This window comes from Talaromyces stipitatus, genomic scaffold (assembly GCF_000003125.1).
Source record: "Talaromyces stipitatus ATCC 10500 scf_1105507295549 genomic scaffold, whole genome shotgun sequence".
Classification (NCBI taxonomy): domain Eukaryota; kingdom Fungi; phylum Ascomycota; class Eurotiomycetes; order Eurotiales; family Trichocomaceae; genus Talaromyces; species Talaromyces stipitatus.
This window is the reverse complement of record NW_002990117.1, coordinates 1,134,159-1,158,245: the sequence shown is the minus strand read 5'-3', so window position 1 is coordinate 1,158,245 and position 24,087 is coordinate 1,134,159. Positions and strand designations below refer to the sequence as shown.

At 46.5% G+C, this 24,087-nt stretch overlaps 8 protein-coding genes across 8 annotated transcripts, besides 1 other annotated feature; 4 read left to right on the top strand and 4 right to left on the bottom strand.

The window, feature by feature from the left end:
- Positions 1-25: 25 nt before the first annotated feature.
- TSTA_012810 (uncharacterized protein) lies at positions 26-1,211 on the top strand (the record flags this gene model as incomplete). The annotated part of the gene is made up of 3 exons (XM_002483363.1): positions 26-40; positions 126-683; positions 810-1,211. The coding sequence occupies 3 exons, from the start codon at positions 26-28 to the stop codon at positions 1,209-1,211; spliced, it is 975 nt and encodes a 324-aa protein (XP_002483408.1).
- Positions 1,212-2,123: 912 nt separating this feature from the next.
- TSTA_012800 (short-chain dehydrogenase, putative) lies at positions 2,124-3,430 on the bottom strand. The gene is made up of 4 exons (XM_002483362.1): positions 2,825-3,430; positions 2,597-2,755; positions 2,464-2,534; positions 2,124-2,402 (listed from the first exon to the last, which is right to left on the bottom strand). The coding sequence occupies exons 1-4, from the start codon at positions 3,169-3,171 to the stop codon at positions 2,227-2,229; spliced, it is 753 nt and encodes a 250-aa protein (XP_002483407.1). The 5' UTR covers positions 3,172-3,430; the 3' UTR covers positions 2,124-2,226.
- A 29-nt stretch (positions 3,431-3,459) lies between these two features.
- Positions 3,460-4,413, bottom strand: TSTA_012790 (uncharacterized protein). The gene is made up of 2 exons (XM_002483361.1): positions 4,075-4,413; positions 3,460-4,020 (listed from the first exon to the last, which is right to left on the bottom strand). The coding sequence occupies exons 1-2, from the start codon at positions 4,379-4,381 to the stop codon at positions 3,503-3,505; spliced, it is 825 nt and encodes a 274-aa protein (XP_002483406.1). The 5' UTR covers positions 4,382-4,413; the 3' UTR covers positions 3,460-3,502.
- Positions 4,414-5,738: 1,325 nt separating this feature from the next.
- TSTA_012780 (chitinase 3 precursor, putative) lies at positions 5,739-7,015 on the top strand (the record flags this gene model as incomplete). The annotated part of the gene is made up of 2 exons (XM_002483360.1): positions 5,739-5,773; positions 5,927-7,015. The coding sequence occupies 2 exons, from the start codon at positions 5,739-5,741 to the stop codon at positions 6,930-6,932; spliced, it is 1,041 nt and encodes a 346-aa protein (XP_002483405.1). The 3' UTR covers positions 6,933-7,015.
- A 291-nt stretch (positions 7,016-7,306) lies between these two features.
- Positions 7,307-7,763, top strand: TSTA_012770 (DUF167 domain protein; the record flags this gene model as incomplete). The annotated part of the gene is made up of 2 exons (XM_002483359.1): positions 7,307-7,519; positions 7,602-7,763. The coding sequence occupies 2 exons, from the start codon at positions 7,307-7,309 to the stop codon at positions 7,761-7,763; spliced, it is 375 nt and encodes a 124-aa protein (XP_002483404.1).
- Positions 7,764-7,967: 204 nt separating this feature from the next.
- Positions 7,968-8,040: a sequence feature (GA-rich).
- Positions 8,020-9,951, top strand: TSTA_012760 (dimethylaniline monooxygenase, putative). Its single transcript, XM_002483358.1, has 4 exons — positions 8,020-8,215; positions 8,262-9,451; positions 9,509-9,831; positions 9,884-9,951. The coding sequence occupies exons 1-4, from the start codon at positions 8,167-8,169 to the stop codon at positions 9,891-9,893; spliced, it is 1,572 nt and encodes a 523-aa protein (XP_002483403.1). The 5' UTR covers positions 8,020-8,166; the 3' UTR covers positions 9,894-9,951.
- Positions 9,952-10,020: 69 nt separating this feature from the next.
- TSTA_012750 (allantoate permease, putative) lies at positions 10,021-12,273 on the bottom strand. Its single transcript, XM_002483357.1, has 7 exons — positions 11,932-12,273; positions 11,816-11,868; positions 11,628-11,756; positions 11,402-11,578; positions 10,682-11,343; positions 10,521-10,620; positions 10,021-10,463 (listed from the first exon to the last, which is right to left on the bottom strand). Exons 1-7 carry the CDS (start codon positions 12,120-12,122, stop codon positions 10,177-10,179), a joined length of 1,599 nt encoding a protein of 532 aa, XP_002483402.1. The 5' UTR covers positions 12,123-12,273; the 3' UTR covers positions 10,021-10,176.
- An 803-nt stretch (positions 12,274-13,076) lies between these two features.
- TSTA_012740 (pre-mRNA splicing helicase, putative) lies at positions 13,077-23,696 on the bottom strand (the record flags this gene model as incomplete). The annotated part of the gene is made up of 6 exons (XM_002483356.1): positions 13,077-13,831; positions 14,370-14,424; positions 14,529-16,545; positions 16,980-17,495; positions 17,550-23,609; positions 23,659-23,696. The coding sequence occupies 6 exons, from the start codon at positions 23,694-23,696 to the stop codon at positions 13,077-13,079; spliced, it is 9,441 nt and encodes a 3,146-aa protein (XP_002483401.1).
- Between the last annotated feature and the right edge of the window lie 391 nt (positions 23,697-24,087).

Below are 24,087 nucleotides of genomic sequence, written 5' to 3'. Positions count from 1 at the left end.
TGTGGGCACGTTTTGACAACTCGAAATGAAAAGGCACCTGGTAAATAGCGAAAGAGACATTGACAAGACACCAGGCTCAATATACCGACCACTAAAATTGCAAATGAACATGGATACCCTATTAGGTGATCCTTCGTGATCCTTCATCAAACCCCAGAAATGACCACACGCCCCCAAACCCGCGGAGACTTCCACGTCAGCATAGTCTGCACCCTCGACACCGAAAAACAAGCCATCGACAAATATTCGACCAAGTCTACGACGCAGCTGACTTTGGCAAACTTGGCGGCGATGCAAACTACTATAAAATCGGCCGTATCAGTAGACACAACGTTGTTCTGGTAAAACTTTCCGGTAAAGGAACACAATATTCTTCTCGCTCAGTATCAGACTTGAGTCAATCTTATCCAAATATCAACGTCTACCTGCTCGTGGGGATATGCGCTGGTGTCCCCTTTCGAGGACGGGAGCGAAAATTAGAGACTGAGACTATACTCGGTGATGTGATTATAGGTGATAGTATCATTCAGACTGATTACGGAAAGCAGTATTCCGAGGGGTATCAGAGACAGACTAATCGACGTGAAGTTTTGGGGAATCCTCCGTTGGATATTCGGAATATGTTCAGTCATTTGTGGTCTGAACCGGAACCACTGCGTGATCGGTTCACCCATAACCTTGACGTGATTCAGAGGCAAGATCAGGAGAAGTAGTATTACAAAGGTGTATCAGAAGACAGACTTTTTGAGACATCGTTTCGGCATAGGCACTATTCAAAAAACATTACATGCGAATGTGTCCATTGCAAGACAAAAAACGATCCAACCTGCCATTCAGCTCTGGGTGATTCATGCACCACGATCGGTTGTTCAGACTATCCACATCACCTCATCAATAGAGTACGATTAGCCCCTGACAATAAAAATACGAACTTCACTCCGAAACCGCTAATTCACTTCGGAACCATCGCCTCAGCAAACACCGTCATGAAATCAGGCGAATATCGAGACCAAATCGTCGAAAGAGAGCGAGACCAATGGGACGAGAACATCATTGCATTCGAAATGGAAGGAGCAGGCATGTGGGATAGCAGACCATGTGTTATAATAAAAGGGGTATCCGACTATGCAGATACTCATAAAAATGATATTTGGCATGCGTACGCAGCTGCAACTGCGGCTGCGTGTACAAAGGCTTTTTTGGAATTGTGAATCCCTTCGGATTCTCTTATGGTACCAGCTTCACTGGCGAGGAGGAGTTTTCAAGGTAGGCGAGGTTCAACTCTGAATGCCAGAGCTTTGGAGGAATGAGCTGAATGCTGACTCGATAATGAGGACCTGGTAGCACGGATAGGCAAGCGAAGAGTATCCCTTCATCGTCACATACTGCACTCAGTACCAACACGAGACTCTTCTATACATTGGACCGAGAGCATATCAAATCGAACGTTTCTAGTTACTGGGATCGTCTGACTATCAAGTCATGGAGGACATATCGAGCCATCTACCGAAACTGTCGTAGTGAGAAAGACAATAAAGTTTACTATCAGTACGTCCACTGTGACTTGACGAAGCGACCAGGTTAAAGCTAACTCGATCATTGATTTCTATCTCTAGTCTCAGACTTCGTCACAGAATTCGACCAAACATCAGGACCACCTTATGGCATGGTCCAAACATACTGGAACAAAGTCATCCCACCAAAACATCGCAAACCAAACACTCTACCTCCATTACCACAGGGTCTTGTACTAGCTGTCCTCTATATGCTCCATGTCTTTCACACATTACACGAAAATCTGCCTTATGAGATTAGCGATAAACGACGTGCTTATCTGTGTCGATTCGCGGATTGGGCGCCCTGTTGTTGCACGCTTAATTGTGGACGGGCGTGGAATTTTGTTTCATATTCTGGTATTTGGAGACGGATTTCAAGTACGGAGAATGAGGGTGATAATGGCCGTTGTCTGGTGGATATGCATTTGAACCACAACTTTCGTGGTGTTGAATATGCCTCTGCATACAGAATGACATGGGACAATTGGTGGAATGCTTATTCTAGACTTCGGAGATGATAAATAAATAATATTGCTTTAACTGGTGATCCTTTTTATGGTTATACTAGGAATTTATCATCACTTGGATTCAAAATCAGAATCATATCACTCACTGCCAGGTGCAGATTTGTACACATACACATATAAAACTCATCAATCGCAGTATGTAATCAGCGAGTTGTATATCCACCATTCGCAAAAATTGTCTGACCAGTAATCCAAGCACCATCAGTACAAAGGAAGCGAACGACAGGAGCAATGTCCTCAACCATGGTAAGACGACCACCCATGCCATTCGATTTGTGATATTCTACAGCCTCTGGGGATTCCTGAGGATAGAAGAATGCTGTTGATGGCATGTCAGATCTCTTGGTATAAACCCTTGGTGATATTTGTGGCAAGCTTACGTGTATCCATTGGTCCCGGAGCGATATTGTTCACACTGATTCTCCGAGCCTGAAGTTCCTTGCAAACACCCCTGAGATATGTATGTAAGCTAGGGAACTTGGAACAGTTGTAGTGTAGGAAAAAACAACATACCGAGTGAAGTGCTCAACAGGAGCTTTACTACCAGCGTAACAAGTATAGTAGCCGGTAAACGCTCCCAGAAGCGCAGTGACAATGGTGATAATCTTTCCACCATCGGTCACATTACGAGCAGCTTCTTTGAGAACAAAAAAGGCGACTTTGGAGTTCACACTAGAGAGATTCAAACACTTAGTCGACCCGAAACCCAAGCCATTCTTTCCGTACTACCTAGGAACTTACTCGAACATCGTGTCGTATTCCTCCTCACTAATCTCCGTGATAGGCTTCTTCAACACCTTTCCGATGGTGTTGACCACAATGTCAACATGACCAAAGTCATGAATAACGTCTTGGAACAGTTTGGTCACTGCAGCGGCAGAGACAAGATTTCCCTCGTAGAAGGAAACCTTGATTGAAGGGTACTTTTCCTTGAGTGTGGCTTCCAGTGCGGCAGCTTGCTTCTTATCACTGGATGAGTGATAGTGAAGAGCAAGATTGGAGCCTACGGAGGCCAAATTGAGTGCACATTGCGCTCCGAGATTCTTCACACCGCCGGTGATGAGAGCTACTTTCCCAGTAAGAGCCATTTTGGTGTCGAAGAAATTGAGTAGATATAAAGTCAATCAAATCCAAATATTTTGAGGGACATATCTGTGGTCATTGATCGAGCATTCATCGCTGCTTAAATACCTAGGGCAGATGATCTAGGGCTTTTTTGTAGGTCGTGATGTAACCCCACATCAGAGGTTAGTATGCGTTATCTGCATTAGGAAAGATATGGGGCCCAACCTCAAATACCCCTCTTCATTGGTGATAAGGCCTTTTAGCTGTAGGCTTGATGCGATATTGTTCAGGTAGCCTCGCCGAAGATTTACATACTGCACGATATCTGATATTATACGGCATATAGACAGTTCATCATGAACTCCCAAGAAAATGGCCAGGATTCGGATCCCCCGGCAGATCCGTATCGGCAAAAAAATACATCGGTAATCCATGCAAAAACGCGGCATTGCGGTCAATCCAGAGCACCATGCGGTGAAGCAAGCCATTCAACCCCAATGATGGCAGACCTCCCCGTAAGCTAACGGCTCGTGCGAGACCCTGCATATGGATATCGTAATTCTCTAGACTGCCAAACATGGCTTCATAGCTGGCCATCTTCGCTATGGCCCCTATTAAAGCATCATGTACAATGTGTTGAGCATCAAGGCTGCGTTTTATGGATAATAAGGCTTCACAGCGAAGATTGAGGAGGTCGAGCTTTATACTGCTGGGGCCACCTTGTAGTGAGGCATAATGCGACGCAGCAAGGAGAATAATGACAGAGAATAAAGCGGGTTCGGACATAACTAATGGGAACCAAGAGGTCCTCAAGAGACCGTGGTTCCCTGGTAGATCAAGTTCGGGAATGTCAACCGCCATGTGTATCAAGTCTTACAATATTAACAACACAGTCCATCTCGCCGAGTTCAAAAAAGTTGACTTACAGTGATCGACTAGTAGTGGAGTCCAAGATCGGATTGAGACAGGATACGACCGAAAAGGGTCCACTCTCAGCCCGCCTATTTGAGGAGCAATCGAGATCGATTCCGGGGTGAACAAGTCGGCAGAATGCTTTGCGCCATTCATGTCGTGTGTGATACTTGGCAAGATCCTTTTTCTCCCATGTTGTCGCTTATCCCGACGCCCAAATTGCTTCCATTGATGACGCGTTACATGAGATCTGATCTCAGGCTCTTTGGCGAGCTGAAGGGCATCTTTTGGTGTTTTCACATTGACAAACCGGAAATCCATCTTCAATGTAGAGTGTGTCGATTATTGAGCTTGGAGTTTTTGGTTGTCTCCAGTAGCGGCCAATCCGCATTCGGGTTCGGATTTTCACATTCACCGCCCCGACAACCCCAGCCCTAATTGTCAATTAGGGCTAGGGTTATTTACACGGTCTATACCCATATCTCCAATGGGCATGAATATCTAGATTCGAAGTATCCATTGTTCCAGAACGACTCGTAGTCACAGAGGAATTATCAAAAGCTTGCAGATATCAGCGCAGCACATCCTATAAGATTATATATATCGGCATTTCCTCGATTGATATGCACTTAACAACAAAGAGCAACGAGATAGTATAAAAAAATACCTGTCCATGTATTTAATCCCTTTGGTAACAAATTTAACTGACAGATACAATGCTTATTCGCCTATTTATCTGTCACGGTGCATGGTTCGGGGACACCTACAAACCGAAGATGCTCATGTGGTGAAGGAAATGACCAACCGTTGTCACGAATCACAGACCAAAATCAGACAGTAATATTTTTTAATACACCACATACCCAAATAGTATTAGTTCCCTATAGATGCTATAAAAAAGGCTTTCCTCGACGGTTTAGAGTACCTAGGTGGGTGTTCCTGACTACCACGACTTCCTTGTAACCCTAATTTACTGTTTCCGGAATTTGGTGAGTCAATTTTTCAAGTGACTAAAAGTCATCGATCAACTTGTCATGTTGATTTGGAGACAGGTCAATCCTACCGTGACAGCACGGGGATATGGTAAGCTTCATCGACTGTCTAATTACATCGAATAGCAGCTGGAAATTGATTCGTGCCGCTGTCGCCCGCCAAAGGTCACATAGCCCTAACAGGCACGGAGCAGTGTGATCATGTATTAACCTTGGTAGGACCTTGGGGTAGGCTCAAATATCTGTCTCTGAGCTTGATAAAATTAATTCTTAAAGTTCCTAATACAAAGAAACCGAATAACGTAAAGAAATGGAAAAATATTAGACTGTTTCGTGATCAAGGGGCCGGTTGCAATCAGAGTCACATTCCGTCAACTAGTGCCTGATGAACGTCACATCCGGTGCTATCACAAGAGATCATCCATCTACTAACTCTGTTTATGTTTAGCAAAATATTATCAGCTGCTCTTAATCTAGTGTTTAGTCATTCTATGGTAGTGAATAGTTGCTTGATTCGAACTGTTGTCTGCACAGTCCTGGTGGCTTGTTACATCTTATCAACAATGTGCCTGCATACCATCTAGCTGGGATGCAACCCATGCTTTTTAAGATTAGAGTTGACCAGAAGTTCATGTATGGAGTGTAACTTTGAGCTGCATACATATGTCAGTGTCAGGTACGGTAGCATGTCCATCTTCGTGGATGGGTATACATCTACCCAGTAGGTATAAGATCTTCCTTGAGCCCTAATTCTCACACCAGTTTCCGTCTGAGAGATCTTCGTCGTCGTAACTGGGATCTACAAAAACGTTCTTTCGGTATCCACGTCTGTACATAACTTCAAGATCAACATGCACTACTCCACCATTCTAAGCGGTGCCAGTCTCCTGGCCATCGCAGCAGCCTCCCCTCTATCAACACGACAAACCTCCAAACCCGAAACAGTCGTCTACTGGGGCCAAAACTCCAACGAAAATGCAGACCTTGCCCACTACTGCAGTTCAACCGCTGGTATTGACGTTATCGTTCTTGCCTTTCTGTATGAGTTCGGCAACGGCATAGATATTCCTTCCGGTGTTATTGGAGAGGAATGCTACATCTCCACGACAGGCCAACCCCAGCTTTGCAATGATGTAGCTTCTGCTATTGCTACATGTCAGGCCGCCGGTGTCAATGTCATATTGTCACTCGGGGGTGCTACTAGCTCTTACTCCTTGCAATCACAGGCTGAAGCTGAATCAATCGGCCAGTATTTATGGGAATCATACGGAAACTCAGGCAACACCACCGTGCCCAGGCCGTTCGGCGACGTGTTTGTGAATGGATGGGACTTTGATATTGAGGTTAATGGCGGCTCAAGTCAATACTATCAATACATGATTTCGACACTTCGATCTAATTTTGCTTCTGACCCTGCTCACACATATTACATCACCGGTGCTCCTCAGTGTCCTCTTCCAGAGCCCAACATGAGTGTCATCATTCAGAATTCGACATTTGATAAACTCTGGGTTCAATTCTACAATAATAACAATGGGCTCGACAACATCCCTTATGAATCCTGCTCTCTCGGCTTTGGTGGGAATGCCCCTTTTAACTACAATGAGTGGGCAGATTTCATTGCTACAACTCCTTCGGCGAATGCGAAGCTTTATATTGGAGCACCTGCCTCTACCTTAGCGTCTAATGGTAATAGCGCTGGTGCTATGTACTACATTACGCCAAATGAGATGGCGGCTTTGGTCTCTGAGACGAAAGGTAATTCAACATTTGGAGGGGTTATGTTGTGGTCTGCTGGATATTCGGATTCGAATGTCAATAATGACTGCACTTATGCTCAGGAAGTACATAGCATTCTGTCGACTGGTTCTCCTTGCTAGCTTTTCTTTCTCTTATATGCAATCTAGTTTTTTTCGTTGATACATTCTTGTACATAATTTCGTCGAACGCTTAGTTTTCCCAGCCCTAGAGGCTGTTTATGAGTTACCAACATATCAAGGACAGAATCATTTATTTCATATTGTAACCAGCAGATACATACAGCCAAAAATTCAAGCATAGCGTTGTCCCATTAAGACAGCGATTTGCCTATGCATGTTACGAAAAAGGAAGATCAGGTTAAACCCATGTGGACAGATAGCCGCTAACCCGAATCTGACACTCCACTATGGAATGATTTTGAACGTCAACGCAATTCAACCGCCCAATCAAACCATCACAACATCCATATTTCGCGTCTTGTGATCATCGCATTATGAACGAAGTACCGAAGCTATTGCGGCTGAAGTCAGTCGTTCACAAACATTCCAAGACACTGTATACCCTCCTAATACGCTGCCATGTCACTCCCGGATCCCGTGGCTTTCAAGGCATCAAACAAATACACAACGAGCAGGTGTATGTCCACGTTGGCTCGGAACCGAGGAAAGGCGAGGCCAATACTGCTGTTGCCAGGGTTTTGTCTGAGGTACGTTGCCATTTCTAGGGGCTATGAGACGTCTTCCAATACCGATAAAGCGGGACACTGACGGAAGGAATGGGTATCGCAGGTGCTGGGCTTTCCTAAATCAGACGTTATCATTGTGGGCAAACAAAGAGTCAAGATTGGGCAGGTCACGGGAGTTGATATTGGAAAGTTGTCTGAGGAAGAGTATATCAGTAAGGTCAGACAGAAACTGGTAGATGCATGTTTCGGCAAACCGCAGGAGTGATGGGGTGATGATATTCGGCATTGCTTAATAAATCGAGTAAGCTGCGGCCTGAGTGCCTGAGTGCCTGAGTGCCTGGGTGCCTGGGTGTGTGGGATGGATGACTGGATAGCTCCTGCCATATTTGGGAATGTTTGATGAGGAAGGAGGCAGTCCGTCCACACAGTCAACCTAAAAGGGAAAGTGCCTCCCAGCACCTGCCTGTAATTCTTCATCTGCTTAAACCCCCTCTCTATTCCCTTCCCTTCTTCTCTTCTTCATCCTCTTCATCTTCTTATTCCATTTCATTCATCAGTCACTTTGTCAATTATCATCATCAGCCGTCACCACAAACTCGTCCGCGCTTAGTCTTGCATCATTCATCTGGTATTCTCATACACTTCATATCTCCACATCAACTATCACCATGGTTTTTAAGTACTATCCAGGAGCGAAGGTTGCCATCATTGGCGCGGGTAAGTTTTCTCTGTCTGGATCGTACGAACCCTGCTGACATACCAGGTGTTTCCGGTCTCGTCACTGCCAAAGAGTGCCTCGAAGAAGGCCTGTTGCCCACCGTCTACGAAGCTCGCCCGTATATTGGCGGCCAGTGGCATTACGAGGAACCTGATCCATTGACTGGCGAGACCTTCTCGTCCGTCTACGATAGCGTGGTGTCAAACACATGTGCTCTACGCTCTCAGTTCAGCGACTTTCCCATGGACCCTGCGGAGTACCCAGACTATCCCACACATCAAGACTACTTGAGATACCTTCACGAGTATGTTGCCCACTTTGGCTTGGAGAGACACATACTCCTGAACACAGAAGTGTTGTCATGTGAAAAGATTCCGGGTTGCAAGTGGAGAGTCAAAACAGGAACATCTGAAGACGAGTTTGGTGCATTGTTTGTCTGTACCGGCAAGGAGAGTGTGCCATACATGCCGGAAGTCACTGGTGTGGAACTCTTTGAGGGTCGTGTTATCCACAGTCATGTCTACCGCCAACCCAGTGTCTATGCTGGACGACGAGTCGCTATCGTGGGCTTTGGCTCTTCGGCTGTCGATATCGCAAGTGAAGTCTCCGTGCACGCCGAGTCATGTCATCTCATTACTCAACGGGGAGGCTGGGTCTTGCCCAGATACGTCAATGGCAGACTTGTCGAATCGCTCCAAAGCCGTCTGGCAGAATATGTCTTACCTCGTTGTGTCCTCAACATGGCATACGAACTGACCCACCGCCTTGTGACGGGTGAAATGCATCCGGCTCTGAAACCAAACCACCGCCTTCTCGAGGCGAATCCAGTTGTGTCTAACACATTCCTTGATCACATTCGTTCTCGCCGTATAACTCCCCATCGAGCCTCGGTTGAGAGATTTACCGAGAGTAAAATTGTGCTCAGCAATGGAGAAAGCCTTGAAGTCGATGAAGTTATTTTCTGTACAGGGTATAATGTCACCATGCCAATCATTTCCGAGGACACATATCGCGGGGAAAAGCCAAACTCTATTCATTTGTATCGACTCGTCAGCCCTCCGTCGGAGGACACCCTGTTCTTCTTGGGATTGGTTGAGTTTACAGGGCCTATCCATCCGACCGTTGAGCTTCAAGCTCGATGGGCCGTGGCTTCACTGATCGGAAGGCTTCATCTACCTTCAAGGGAGAAGATGCAGAGGGAGATCAGAAAGGCAGAGAGACAGCAGCAGAAGATGGTAAGTCTACGTTACCTCGTGATAAAGCGGTATTGGAATTATCTAAACCGTATGCAGTTTGTCAATTCCCGTCGTCATACGATAGCTGTACCTGCGCTCAGATATATGGAGACTTTGGCCGACGATCTTGAAGTGAAGCCCAACTTGCCAAAGCTTGTCCGGAGATACATTCTGAGCAGACATCCTCTAGATGGTCTTTCCATTGTCAATTACTACTACATCGGTATGATCACATCTGCGCCGTATCGACTGTTCGGCCATGGCGAAAAGCATGAACTTGCCGAAGCGACAATCCTGCGGATGGCCAGATACGGTGACGAATTTAGTGAGACGGAGGAAGTTCTTCTGGCAGCTGATGGAGCTGTTTGGAATGCGACTAAGTGAGTGTTCTGACATGTTGCGCTTGGAGATACTTTATGCTAACTGTGGCAGGGATAAATGACTTGATCCACTCTTTCAAGATTGTGTATTCTTACTGTGTTCTGTGTTTCTATCATTAGTTCTAGTGTCGATTACGGAGTTCTCGTGAGCGAGTAATTCGACAACAAGTAGCCTCCCAATGAACATTATTAATGAAAAAAAATGCTGTTCCTCAAGTACAAGTAAGTTGTATTATGTTGTCTCAACTATTATGCCGAGACAGTAAGGTCATGTCTATCATCTTCCCATTTCGTTTGTCGTTAACCTCTTGTCGTCCGATGCAACAAAGCCATATAGAAAATTGGTTACACCTTCGTCTCCTCTCGAATGCTGGGCACCGCATGATTATCAGCACTACTACCCTGCTCATTACTTCCTCTACCGACATTATCAGTAACTCCACCTTCAACGTCAGTGCCACGATGATCATCGCTAAACCCTCCAACATCTCCCTGCTGTGTTCGTCGCTTATCTCTCATGACAAGCCAGCGAATCACGAATACCATCGCCAACTGACATACGCTGATACCCGTGAGAATACTCCATCCCATTGTGAATTTGGGTGCGTATTTGGACGTGTTTAGGATCAGGACTGTATCGATCATTAGTATAAGGATGAGGAGGATAGTTGAAAGGTGGGAAAACTGACTAGGAACCCACGCAACGAACGCTTGGCCCATTGTTTGCGCAACTCCAATAACAATTGCGCGTTCCTCGGGATCAGAGGCACAGACTTCGTTTGTCCATGCCTGATAAGTCAGTATCCTCAAACTTCAAAGTGAAAAGTAGGGCAAGGGGATATAAACGTACGAAACAAATAGGCCAAAATCCCCAACTAGCACCATTAAGCAAATACCCAAACAACGTCGCACCAAAACCCGGTCCAATCGATACAATAATCAACCCCACAAGATTCACAACAGCCGGGATGAGTAAAGCTTTCCATCTTTCCTCCCCGCCCCATGCATCAGCGAGCCAGCTATATGTCAAGGTTGTAATAAGGCCGACAGCCTGACCTGCAGTCGGGATAACGTTAACCTGATACACCGAAAACCGATGGAGACTTTTCAGCCAGACGGCGAAATAGTTTAGTGGTTGCGTGACGAGACATTGGCATATCATGATCGCTGTGAATGCGTAGAGAGGCCAGTGAGTCACGATACGTCTCATTTTGGCCCATGTTAGTAATACGGGAGGTCGACGATCACATGCCTCCATGCGTTTGCGCGCGAATTCGAGTTGGTGAGCGGACATCCAGAATGCTTTGCTGTTGTAGGGATTGTCTGGGATGGCGATGTAGCCGTATATACTGAATGGTAAAGAGATTACGCCGCAGAAGATGAAGAGCCAGCGCCATCCAGCGAGGCCGAGATGGTTGTCCATGCCGTTGTAGATGCCGGCTTGGAGATAACCGCTAAACATGCTTGCGGCGTAGCAGGCGGAGTAGAAGATAGCGATTCTTTTGGAGAGTTCTTCTATGCCTTAGCGAAAAAAAAATAATAGTCGTGGGGAAGTTAAGGGACGACATACCGCGCGGTGTATACCAGCTTCCCATTATGGTCAAAACGCCAACTGCAAATGGAGCTTCGAGGAATCCCATGATGATTCGAAGAGCGAATACATCCCGCACATTTTGCACGGCTGCGAAGCAGAACGTGACGATTGACCAGAGTAGTTCACAGGTTGGAAGCCAGTATGATGGACGGACTTATAACGTCAGTACAACTCCACCTCTGACAGAGAAAGGTATACTTACCCCGTGTCAACACCATTTGCGAGGGTACTTGACCAATGACATAACCAATAATGAAAAACGTCGAAAGAAGATTATAATCCGCTCCAGTGAAGTGTAAGTCTTCCTTCATGCCGGATACATATGCGTTCGCTATCATTTATGATCAGCATATGATTTCTAATCACACCACCAAGAGCAGTTATACTTACTAACATTAGCCCAATCCAGCAGTCGCACAAAGTACCCAATCGTTGCCCAGCTCCTATCATCAGTATACGTTAGTCCACCATATCTATAGCTCCTCTAATAGAAAGGTAGCACAAACATGATAAATATATCCAACCGTCGCACAAGCGCACGTTCCTGCGGCGTACGATAACCGCCATCCCAGATGATGCTCTCGATTTTCTGCCATCGTGTCAACGTAATCTCGGATGAAGCAACACTTTCAGGTGTTGAAGATGCAGGGTGTCGTTGTTGTTGACCCGCGCGGGGTTTGTGAGGATTACCACTCATGGCGCAATATCAATTTGTGACCATTTACACAAGCATTGACAAAGACGAAAAGGAAAAAAGGCGGCGACACTCGAAGTATATATGCGTATGATAATCAAACTCGGTGACGTCTAAATTCCACATTGGAAATTCAATCACGAAATCAAAATGTAAAAAAAAGAAAAAATTGGCGGAGATTCAGTCCGCTTCTCCGTACAGCTCCAAAACATTATTTACTAGGTCCCCACTGTATTTTATAGCGTAATATGTATTGTCAGCGAGTAATTTTGGTATTAAATTGGATTTGTCAAGATAATCTACACCGCTAGGCTGGATGTAGTTAGCATATAATACACAATTAACAAATCAATATCTGCCTTGCGAAAGGGTGATAATACAGTACTACATAGTAATCTAAGTGACCTTGACGAAACAGATGTTAAGTGATACTTGACATCTCAGGACTCAGATACATTCAAGAGCTTGACTGTACTTGGCTGACCACTCCGCAGTCGGACAAACAATTTAAGCTACGTATGAAAAATACTAGGCGCCCACGATGATCGCATTACCGGCAACCCGATACAAGCCGACACTGGCCGCTCTCATCAACATCAACAACAATCACCTATGATATTGAGTGTACTTAATTCATTTTCTAATAATATTTGTCCAGCCGATAGCTTGATACTTGACCGAGGTTATGAACATCAAACCTCCAAAAAATGCTCAAGTCCGCTTTTCGGCCCCTTCCCCAATAGATTTCCGATCCAGATGCTAGCTAGCAATTGAGTTGAGTTGAGTTAGGGTTTAAGTGACTCATATACGACGTCTCTGACTCCGGAGCTGGGACCAGGGTCAATATTTTCGGACTCGAGTCTAAACGTCTATGACGCATAACCTAGGTACGGGGATTACATAGGTATACACAATATCTCAAGAAATTGCTTCAAGGCCTGCCTGGACGGTATAACACTAATCAGCCTTCGAACATTGAACAATACCAGTATACCCTTCCCTCCGCGCCCTCTCAAGCGCTTCCTCCCACTCCTTCTGCATCTGACTCGTAACCTCATCCTCAACATCCTTCCCTAATAACGTACTACTACCCTCCTCACCCCCAGTCCCCGACTTATCCCTACCCCGCTGATGGGTTCTTCTCAACCCTATAAAACTTCCAATCCGCTCCCGCTTGGTCTCAACATCAGTCGTATCCTGTTCCGCCGTCCCGATCCACGGCTCAATAGATTTCGGGTATCGATATGTCTCTGGTGTCGGGGGCCAGATTTGATGGTAATGTCTGGCCAGATCGTCTAGTTGAGAGGATGTGAGGAGGTGGTAGCGCAGAACTGTGTCTGGGCAGTATGGGTGTGGTAAGCCTGTCGTTAAGGACACGAGTTTGAAGAGGCGGTGGGAGAGGTGGGTTAGTGTTGGGATTAGGTCTGGATGGTGTGTGTGGTTATGGCTGGGTAGTAGGATGTTGTTGTGTTTGTTGTATGTTGCGAGGATGGAGGCGATGAAAGTCTCGATCTTCCCTAGCAGCTGCGAATTGTCATCGCCGACAGTGTTGGTGGATGTGGCTATGTCGTCTTTGGGTTTGTCCGGGGCTGGTTCTAATTTGGAGTCGGAATGTTCTTCCATGATTGTAAAGAGGCATTTGCTGCGAGAGATCTTATGCTCAGCTCCGTCATTACCGGTGTCTATCTTGATGGTTCCGAGATCCTCCTGACCTACCAGCTAATATTGGGAATGATGAGGAGGTTTATATACCTTATATAGGACTTTGTAGTGGTCACTTCTTAGTATATCGTTTTGGCTGCGTATGCATTATGATTAAGGGAAGCTTTCAGTAGTAAGACCTATAGAGAAAGAAGAGGCCGAAATGGGCACTCAAAAACGGCAGCTCATACCTTTATACTCATGCTGCCGTGACTCACTATTCCCATGCTTGTTCTTAGATGGGATGATACTGAAGAACTATGAGAAAGCTAATAGCTTCCATTGTTCCCTGATGTTATTCATTGTTTTGAGCTGTATGTAGATAAAGAGTCACACATCCATCTGATCTTGATCGATGAATCAGGAGAATGACTAGACTTCGATCAAATCAAGATAATGTAACAACATGACACATTTTTTTTTATTTTGTGTATTGACTAAGGTAGAGTGTGAGTAAATGACAAAGCCAGTAAATCTCCCCGAAAGACCAACAAAGCCAAACATGCAAGATTATACTCTTTCGTAAATGCCCTTCATATGTGTACTTACTGCTTTTGTCAACAAAGGCACCATCAATCATCTCAATGGAAGATTTGTGACTTTTCTGGAAAACTTATCCGTGCCAAAGATACCTTCATGATGAGCTGTCGACAGCTCTGGTAATCCCACATGCTTATTTATCCAATTAATCACAGCATAATGCCATACCAGCGAATTCTCCGGCTGCAAAACCCAATGATTTTCGTCTGGGAACGTCAAAAACGCGCTCTCAATCCCTTTCATTTGCAAAACATTGAACGCAGCTAATCCCTCTGCGATTGTTAGTCTGTAATCAAGTTCGTTGTGGATGATCAGGTGTGGTGTTGCCCAGTTGGCAGTAAATCGAGACGGATCCCATTTGTGCCATTCTTCAGGGACTTTCCACAATGGTCCCTTGAGATCGGCTAGAGGGAAGTATTGTTCCTCACTGGCGAGTTGGGATACCATGCTGAATACGCCGTCGTGCGTGACGAGAGCTCTGAATTTTCGACCGAGTGGCTGTCCCTGGATCCAGTTCATCATGTACCCTCCGTACGAAGCGCCTAGCGCTACTGCTCGATCGGTGTCGACGTATTTCAGGTTTTTGCTGATATAGTCGAATCCTCTTTCCAAGTCCAGGTAGGGTAAACCGCCCCAGTTACCGATAATAGCATCAGTGAAGTCCTGTCCATATCCAGTACTGCCAGTGGGATTAGGCGTAACAACCACATAGCCTTGCTCGGCAAATACCGCTGGGTTCCAGCGAGTGCTCCAAGAATCATTCCAGGCTGACTCCGGCCCGCCGTGTACCAAATATGCCAAAGGATATTTCTCGTCCGGGTTGAAGTTTGATGGTTTCACGACGAAAGCGTGGATGGGTTGATCGTTTTCACCTTTGTACCATATCTCGTCGACTTGGGATCGCGATAAACCGACTGCTGCTCCACCACGGCTGATAGATGATAGGAGCTTTGGTTTATCGATGACATTGGGGTCGACGATAGTGTATACACTGCTCTCTATCAAGTTACTGCTTGAGACAAGAAAGAGCTCTGTATCCGCTGATAATGGCGCAACGCCAGTAACGAAGCCCGTACTAGTCAATTTTTTCAGCTTGTCTGGCGTCACTTCCAGAATATTTTCAATCGGCAGTTGATATAATACCCCTCGGCCTTTTTCTTCAACCGTAATTAGCAAGGACTTGTTATCCTTTGACCACGACACCGATCCAGGGCTCAAGGGCCATGCCCCCTTCCCGTCTTTCGACTTGAATACTTCAAGTAATTGGCCGCTCCAAGGATTAGGCACGAAGATGATACGGTTCTTGTCTGCTTCATGTCCATCTTTCTCTTGTGCCAAGAAGACAATAGCACTGCCATCATTCGACAACACAGGCGAGCTCATAGCCCCCTCAAGACCTTTGACTTGATAAATCTTAGCCTCTCGCGTGCTAAGATCTGTCCATGACGGCATAGGACAATAATAACAAACACAGGCCGTATGAGTAGCCTTATTCACAGCCGGATCCTTCGCAACAAACACAACAGCATTCGGACTAATATCAAAATCATCCGTCCCTCCAAACGGTGGAATAGGTGCTTCAACGTCCGTCAGACCGGATACAGCGAGTAAATTCGTCATCCCGGATGTAGCATATCTCTTCTCTTTGTCCGACGCTGCCGAGGGAGAACTCTGTAGTACACCGTACCACAACGAATTCCTCTGCGGCTCAATATATTCGTCCCAATGTCGCACCCATATCGATGTATAATATTTCCCGCTGCTTAGGGGCTTTTTCGCATCCTTGGGGTTGTACAAACTTCCGTCCGGGTTCGCTTTACCGGAAACCACGAATCCAGTCTTTCCCGAGTCGAGTTTTGTGACTTTGAGATCGGAGACGGGTCCTGGTACTGTGCCTGCAGTATAGAATCGTCCGGGATCTCGCGCGTCGCCAATCATGAAACTTGTATTTCCATTTTCTTTCCCTTTTAGCCATACAAGCAAGTCACCGTCATCCAGCCATCGAGGGTTACTGGCACTAGCATCGTTTGTGATAACCGACGTTTCGCCTGATTCGAGGTCGATGATGCGGATTTCGTTGGTCTTGGAGTGGGTATCAAATGAGTAGGTCGTTTGGGTATATACGGCGAGTTTTCCAGTGGCGTTGGGGACAGCTGATGATCTTCGCGGTGCTGAGAGGAGAACCCTAAGAGACTGATTAGCAGAGTTCGAGACGGTGCGGGGAGATGCTCTACTCTGGCGTGAATTTGGCAGGTCTGATAGTCATTATGTCCTACTTCTGTGCTGTAAAAAGATGTGTGATAAGGATGTACTCAGATCAGAGTATTTTGTAGAGAGGAATTGAAGTATTTGCGGGATTATGAAAGAAAAGAACAGATGTAAGCTTCCAAGGTCCATCCCTTCAGCGTAACACCGAATGCGGAGATAGCCCAATAAGTGGGGTATATCCCGCCACTTGATGCCTCGATATGTTCAGCTTCTTCTAGAGCAATAAGGGCAATGGTATACATTTCCATGCTGACTTCAACCTAAAAATAACATGATAATACATCAAAAATGCCATAAACAACGCCAATCCATAAACCACATATCTAGCTTATCTTCTTTTGCATGCCTTACTCCTCTTCACTCTCATCCTCATCCATACCTTCAGCCGCAGTAACGTTGAATGTAGGTGCCTGATCAACACCCACATAGCTGTCACTCATAAGATATAATGTCAACTCATGCTCACCCGCAGTTGGCACAATATATTCAAGACGCGTCTCCAATCGTCGACCAATAGTGACACGTTTAATAGCAAGAAGACTCTTGGTCTTCTCATCACCAACGACCAACCACCAGTTCTCCATCTTCTTGCCGGGGTAGTAAGGAGCATGAACCGTGGTATCTGGGTCCTCATCCTCTTCAACGTCCCGTTCCACCTTGATCTTGAGGTAAGCTGGATCGCCTGCCGTGATATTATCGGGATCTTCAACCTCAAAGTCCATCTCCACGTTTGGATACTTGTTGTTTGTGAAGTTGGCGGCTTGAGAAAGCTGTTTGTTATCCAGACCAAGGCGCTTGACGAATGTAGCGTAGTCTTTATTTTCCGAGGGGTCCATAGCCTCCATGAACTCGAAGATGTCATTAATCCTAAAGCAGAGACTGTTAGTAAGGTTGGTAGAATAGTTAGAACTTTTAACGTACTTGAATTCATTAGCCACCTGGATAACCTCCGGAGTGAAGTGAGGAATCTGTTTCAACGGGCTATCACGATCCCACATGGCTTGAACAGTCATCTGTGACATCTCCATAGCGTTCATTGCATTCAAATGTCCTTCAGACGACAAGACATCAACACAAGCACTGAGAAGGTTGAGAACCTTACCAACAATTACTTCTTGATCCTTTGCAAGATCAATCGGCAATTGCATTCGAGAGAAGTGAGCTTGAAGGAGAACAAATGCCTTGAAGTGAGGAGAGTCGTAAGCGGGCTCTGTCATCTTGACAGGAACACGATCGTAGACACGTCTTAGAATGTGATCCTCATGGCGGCGCATTTGGATAGACTCGAACTCTGTGGCAGAAGTGATAATTTCCAGAATACCCTTTAGTTTCGTGCGGGCTGACAATGACAGGAGGAATGTTTGCATAGTGATGAAGGAGATATTGTAGTATGCAGCTATCATAGCCGCATTCATTGGAGAGATGCTGTCATCTTCCTCATCGAGCTCAATGATCTTCGCTTCTGATAGCTCTCTCAACGTGTTCTCAACCAGTTCAGACAAGAATGTACTGAGTCCCTCATGGCTAACATCAGTGAGACCATAGAAACTGGGGTTGGCAAGAAGACGGCGGTAAAAGTATGTATACGTCATCCAATCCACCGCATCCTGAGTTGAGCTGATTGTTTGTGTGCTAATCTCAGTAACAAAGGTATCATGTAGCGTCAAGGAAAGTCCAGACTCTAATGGTAGGGCCTCTGCCAAGAATCTCCTGTAATATGGCCTTTTAGTCTCGTTCACCATCAACAGACCCCGTCCGATCTTATCCACACCAGGGCGTGAGGCTTTGCCGAACATTTGAAGTACTTCGCTGATAGGATAGTCGATATAACGATGCTCTCTTCCTTCGAAGAACTGCGTTCCCATAACAATGACCAAATGGGCAGTGAAATCAATCTCCCAACAAACATCACGAGATGCCAGCATAACCTGAATAGCACCAATGGTGAACAAGTGAGACACAATTCGCTTATCGTTGGTACTCAATGCTTCGTGGTAATAGCCAACTCCATGCGAAATAGACTCGGCCAACGTCCGCTCGTGTAATCTTTCCAAAAGAGGGGCGATTTGCTCCACGTCAGCGTGCAGGAAGCGATCCTCATTATCATCAGCAACACAGGCAGCTAATATATCCACGGCTGTAGCTCGGACCTGCTTCCGGCTCGGAACGAAGACAAGTGCCGGCTTGTCAGGAGATAGCTGATTGGCAATGGCGTGATATACAGGCTTAGCCATGGCCATCATGAGGGAGGGAAAGTGAGGTATATTGTAAGATTGAATATGCAAGTCCAGCGGGATAGGTCGAGCACTTGGGCTGAAATTCAAAATCGAGTGACGGCTAGCCCCAGTCCACTCGCCGATATCACGAGCATTAGACAGAGGTACACTCAAGCCGATGATTCGCAGATTACTTTCAAGCTGCAACTTGATGAACTGCATCCGGCTAACGATGATCTCATAAGTGTAGCCGAGATAGCCTCCAATCATATGCAACTCGTCAGCAATGAAAAGATCAACGGTTTGAACGTTCTTTCGTCTTTGCCACTGTCGTGACAATACATCCCATTGAACTGGTGTTGCGAGAACTAGGTCCGCTGACTCCAGAAGCTTCAGATCCGCAGTAGTCTCGCCGGTAAGTTTCACGATTGTCTTCCCTCCAGCGATCGAGCTTAGACGCTTGGACCAGTCATTATATCGCAGATCAATCAACTCCTGGAAAGGAGCAATGTAAACTGCACGGCCCTTATCTGGCTGCGACCAATGACGGAGAAGTGCCAACTCTGCGCACACAGTCTTCCCACTTCCCGCAGGAGCTGCAAGGAAAACAGCTTCATCCGATTCGAACAAGCTCTTGAAAGCTTGGCTTTGAATACGGTTGAAGGTCTGCCAGTTCGGATAAAGGCTCTTGAAATCATCGCGTTTCAGAGCCTGGACAGGGACTCGCTGAATATCCAACAATGGCGTATGAGGAGGGAAGCGCTCGGGGAGAATCAGCTTCTGAAAAGACACAGCAACCTTGGTTTCGGAGTGCATCCACCTGTCGGAGATGATTTGCAGGAAGTAGTGAGGGGGTATCGGGTCGGAGATAGGAACAGTGAATTCCATGATGTGATCAGTGACCTCGCCTTGGGCGTACTCCCTACGTAGGATGAATTGATCATGGAACAGGATTTCTTCGCCGTCACAGTCTTCAACAATAACCCAAAAGCTCTCTGCGGCGCCGTGTATAGAATCATCCCAGACGAAGTTTGGAGTAATGGTCAACTCGACACGAAGTAGGGATCTAGTCATTGGCTGAACTTGTGCTTGAACTTCCAGTCGAGGGAATTTTGAAACCAAATCACAGACAATACGACCTGCTTTGGGCATACCAAGAAGCTCGCCCATCCGTGGAGGATCGAGATCGAAATAACTTGGCCAGGGAGCGTCAATTCTCTCAGCTTTCTGCATGATATCCCGAGGGCATGATGGGAATTGGCGTAAGGGTGTCATTGTCGGCCACATGCGTTTCTCTGCCATCTTGCAGAGATTCAACGCAGTCTTTGCGACGGAAGACCAGCCCTTCTTCAAACAGATCTCGAAGATTGCGCGGAGAATTCGGCCGGCCGATTGAGTGACATAGACCATATCTGCCATCAAAGCAAGACCTTCAAGTTTGAGTCGAGAGATATATGCTTGAAGGAGAACGTTAATCTTGGCATGAGGCTCTTCAATACCTTCTTTAACAGGAACAGGTACACGACCAAGTAGCTTGGCAAGTTCCAACTTCTCATCCTGTCGTACAGGGATGTACTTGAATTCCTCGCTGAGAGAGAAAATCCGGAACAATTCGACAGTGCTGATACCTGGCTGAAGATGGTGGTTGTAAGTCTGCATAGAACTGTGGCTGATGTAGTAGTGAGAGGCGATACGCCCAAGCTCTGTGGACTGAATTTTACCGCCTTTCTTGTCATATCTGACAAGGCCAGCCTTTTCAAGTACAGTGGCAGCGGAATGTATCAAATCGACTCGCTTCTGTTCCAATGCCTCATCATTTGCATAATCAGCGCCAACACTGTACAATCCAGGTGACCGAAGCATTCGGACATATAGATAAGTATAACCCAACCATTGGACACCTTCGGTACGATCACGAACATTTCCAAGGACAACCTCAGCGTTTAGGTTATCTGCCAATTTGCCCATTAGCTGACTTTCAATGGGTAATTGCTGGTTCAGCAGTGAGAGGTAGAACTGGAGCTCGTTCTGAGTCGTAATAATTGTTCCAAGACCTTCCGTATCGTATTGTGGACGGCCAGCTCTGCCAAGCATCTGTAAGGTATCCTGGGGACTCAACTGCACAAAGGCACCATGTTCTGGTGAGTACACTTGGGTACCCTTGATCAAAACGGTATGGGCGGGCAAGTTAACACCCCAGGCGAGAGTCGCAGTACAGACGAGCACCTGGATACTGCCATCGGCAAATAAACTAGCCACGGAATCTCTGTCCGCTAACGATAGACCAGCATGGTGGATACCGAAACCGTAAGGCAATATGTCCTTGAGTGCGGCATCGTCTACATTCTCGGCTTCTTCTGCCAAAATCGCTCTACTGGCTGCATCACTCCGCAGAATTTGACCGATTGTCTCCATCTCCACAGCCTTGTCACGAATATATCTGGCTGTTTTGGCAGTCTCCTTTCGCGAATGCACAAAAATAAGCATCTGATGACCCTTGGCAGTATTCTCTAATACTTTATTGTAGCACACGTCGTTCATAGTTTTAAGCTGCTTGATGGCCTTCTTATCAGTCACACCAATAAATTCTTGTCGCAATGGGCAAGGGCGATAAGAACCGTCGAAATGGAAGAGGCCTTTAGTCGCGTCAACACGCAAGAAGCTAGCAACATCACGGTAGTTTGGAAGGGTTGCAGAAAGTCCAACAATCCTGACAGGCTCATCAGCTGTCTCATTGTCACGAAGAGTTCGACTGACAACGGCTTCCAAGACCGGGCCTCGATCATCGTGAAGCAGGTGAATCTCGTCGATGATCAAAAGGCGCACGAGCTTAGTGTAGCTAGAATCGGTTGCCTTGCGGGTGATGACATCCCACTTTTCTGGAGTGGTGACTATGATTTGGGTGTCGGCAATCTGCTGCTTGGTGAGTTGCCGGTCACCGGTCAATTCACTGACGCGGATGCCATATGGCTCCAAGCGTTTACCGAAATTCCCAACCTGTTCTTGAACCAAAGCTTTAAGAGGAGCGATGTAGATGATCTTGAAATCGTCGAGCATGATTTCGCCAGTATTTGGGTTTCGGTGCTTACCAATCTCACGAAGCATGGTGAGCATGGCAACATTAGTCTTTCCAGAACCCGTAGGAGCGCAAACGAGCATGTTCCCGTCATCGTGGAAGGCAGTTGGATAGCATTTGGACTGTATCCGGTTAAGCTCTTTAGACGATCCGAAGCCTACACGAGCCCAGTCAGGTAGCTCGGTTGTAGGTATGTTCTTTTCGCCGGGGTCACGTTTGGGTTTTGGAGGAGGCACATGAATCTCCTCATATCCCTTGAATGTCCGCTTGGTTGATCCTTGGGGCAGCCTCACATTTGGGTTAGTCATAAGATGGTTTCCTTGATCGAATTTCAAAGATTCGAGGTTGACTAGGCGCGTAGGGAGCAAGCTGCTTAATGGAGCTTTGCCTTCCTCAGCCTTGGCCTCACCACCGGCAGTTGGAACATCAATATCCATTAGATCCATTTTGATCTTCTTTCCCGGTAGCTGCCCTTCCTCCCCGGAAGTTGACCGTCCATGGATCTCGTCTAATATATCGCGATGACCAGCCTCGACCATCTCACTTTCAACCAGCAAACGAGCATCGTCATTTTCTGCCAGCCTTCGCCATTTTGTTACCCAGACGATTCTATCCTTGTTCTTGACAAACTTTGCCACCAGCTCTGGATGCTCGTAGTCGAAAAGTTCCATTAAATCATTCTCAATGTCACGAAGCTGGCGTTCGTTTCCATCAGCATCTTTACCACTTAGGATCTCCAAAGCAGAACGAGCGGAAGCAGTAGCTTCGTGCTCGTCGGGGAAAATGGTGCTGATCTGACGTTGTAACCAATAGGCGTCAATTTCCCGGACTGGTATTATATGCTTCTGTGCTTCAGATATCTTGGCATCTACCACTCCGCCGCCATCCAGGATCATCTCTTCATCTCCCTCCAAATCGACCGCTGCCACCTCATCAGCTTCCGGTCGATCTTCAATGTCTGAAGCCTCTTCATCGGATTCGTCCTCGTCACGAACTTCGTCCATTCCACGCAGCCCCCCTTCATCCTCGTCAGACTCGTCGAAAACAACAGCGACACCTTGCCTTTCGTCGAGTTCTGCTTCATTTGCGCCATCTAGTCCGTCTTCCATGTTTTCGTCTTCGTCCTGCGCGTCGTAATCGGTGATTTTCTTGCCGAGGTTAACCAGCTCGTTGAACTGTTTCGGATTCATGGTAGAACCAAGAAGGTCGTCAATCTCTTTCTTCTTATCGAAATCCTTCATATTTTCGTCTTTGAGGATCTCGAGAATCGCGTCTGCTGCGCTTCGAACGACTTCGTGCGGAACATCACCGAGGTGGTTTGCGGTCATGGTAAGAATCAGATCGTACGTCGCCCTTGTAGCCGGAGTCCTGGGGCGATATTTTAAGCCTTCAATAAGCATGTCTGCAGCCGATAGAATGCCAGCTCCACGAAGTTGATCTTGGTCCCCACGTTTGCGCTTACGCTGCTCGCGCTCTAAAACATCGGCGCCTTCACGAATACTACCTCTTTCGATATCGACTTGGGCAGCTGCTGCTTTCTTGGTCTTCGGCGCTTGGTCGTGGGCAACCCGCGATCCCATGTCTCGTATATTTATCCTTCCTGCGAGGGACTCCGGGTCGCCTGTCGCATCGTCTCCTGGACGGGTTATGAATCGACGATCAGCCTGGAGCACCAGGTTGCTCATCGCCCTGATATTATTAGTAGCCATACAACACGGTTAAAATAGAAAGAACTTACGAATATTTGTATTGCGCCACATTGTTAGGATCCGCCATTTTGACGGTCGTGATCCTGCTTGCGGACTATCGTACTATCGAAAATGCTTCAAGAGATGATCAGAAAGATGCAGAACAGTCGAAATACCTCGAGATCTAGCGAAAAAAAAAAGTGTCTAAAGGTGTACGTTGACACTTGATTTCACGCCTTTCGCGATCGCGAAAAAAATCTTCCGCTCGTCTTCGAGCTCCGCACCAGGTGCGCGTCGAGAGCTTGCAAACCACCACTCCTCAACAAGAAAGAATGAAAATTAATAGTCTTTAACTTCACTGCAAGATCATCGTCCTGGTCATACAACCAGGAATGTTGATATCAGTGGTTGCAGGAAGAGATTGTAGCTTGTGATGTAACAAGATGTGGACAGACAAGCAGGGACTAAAATGGATGAAC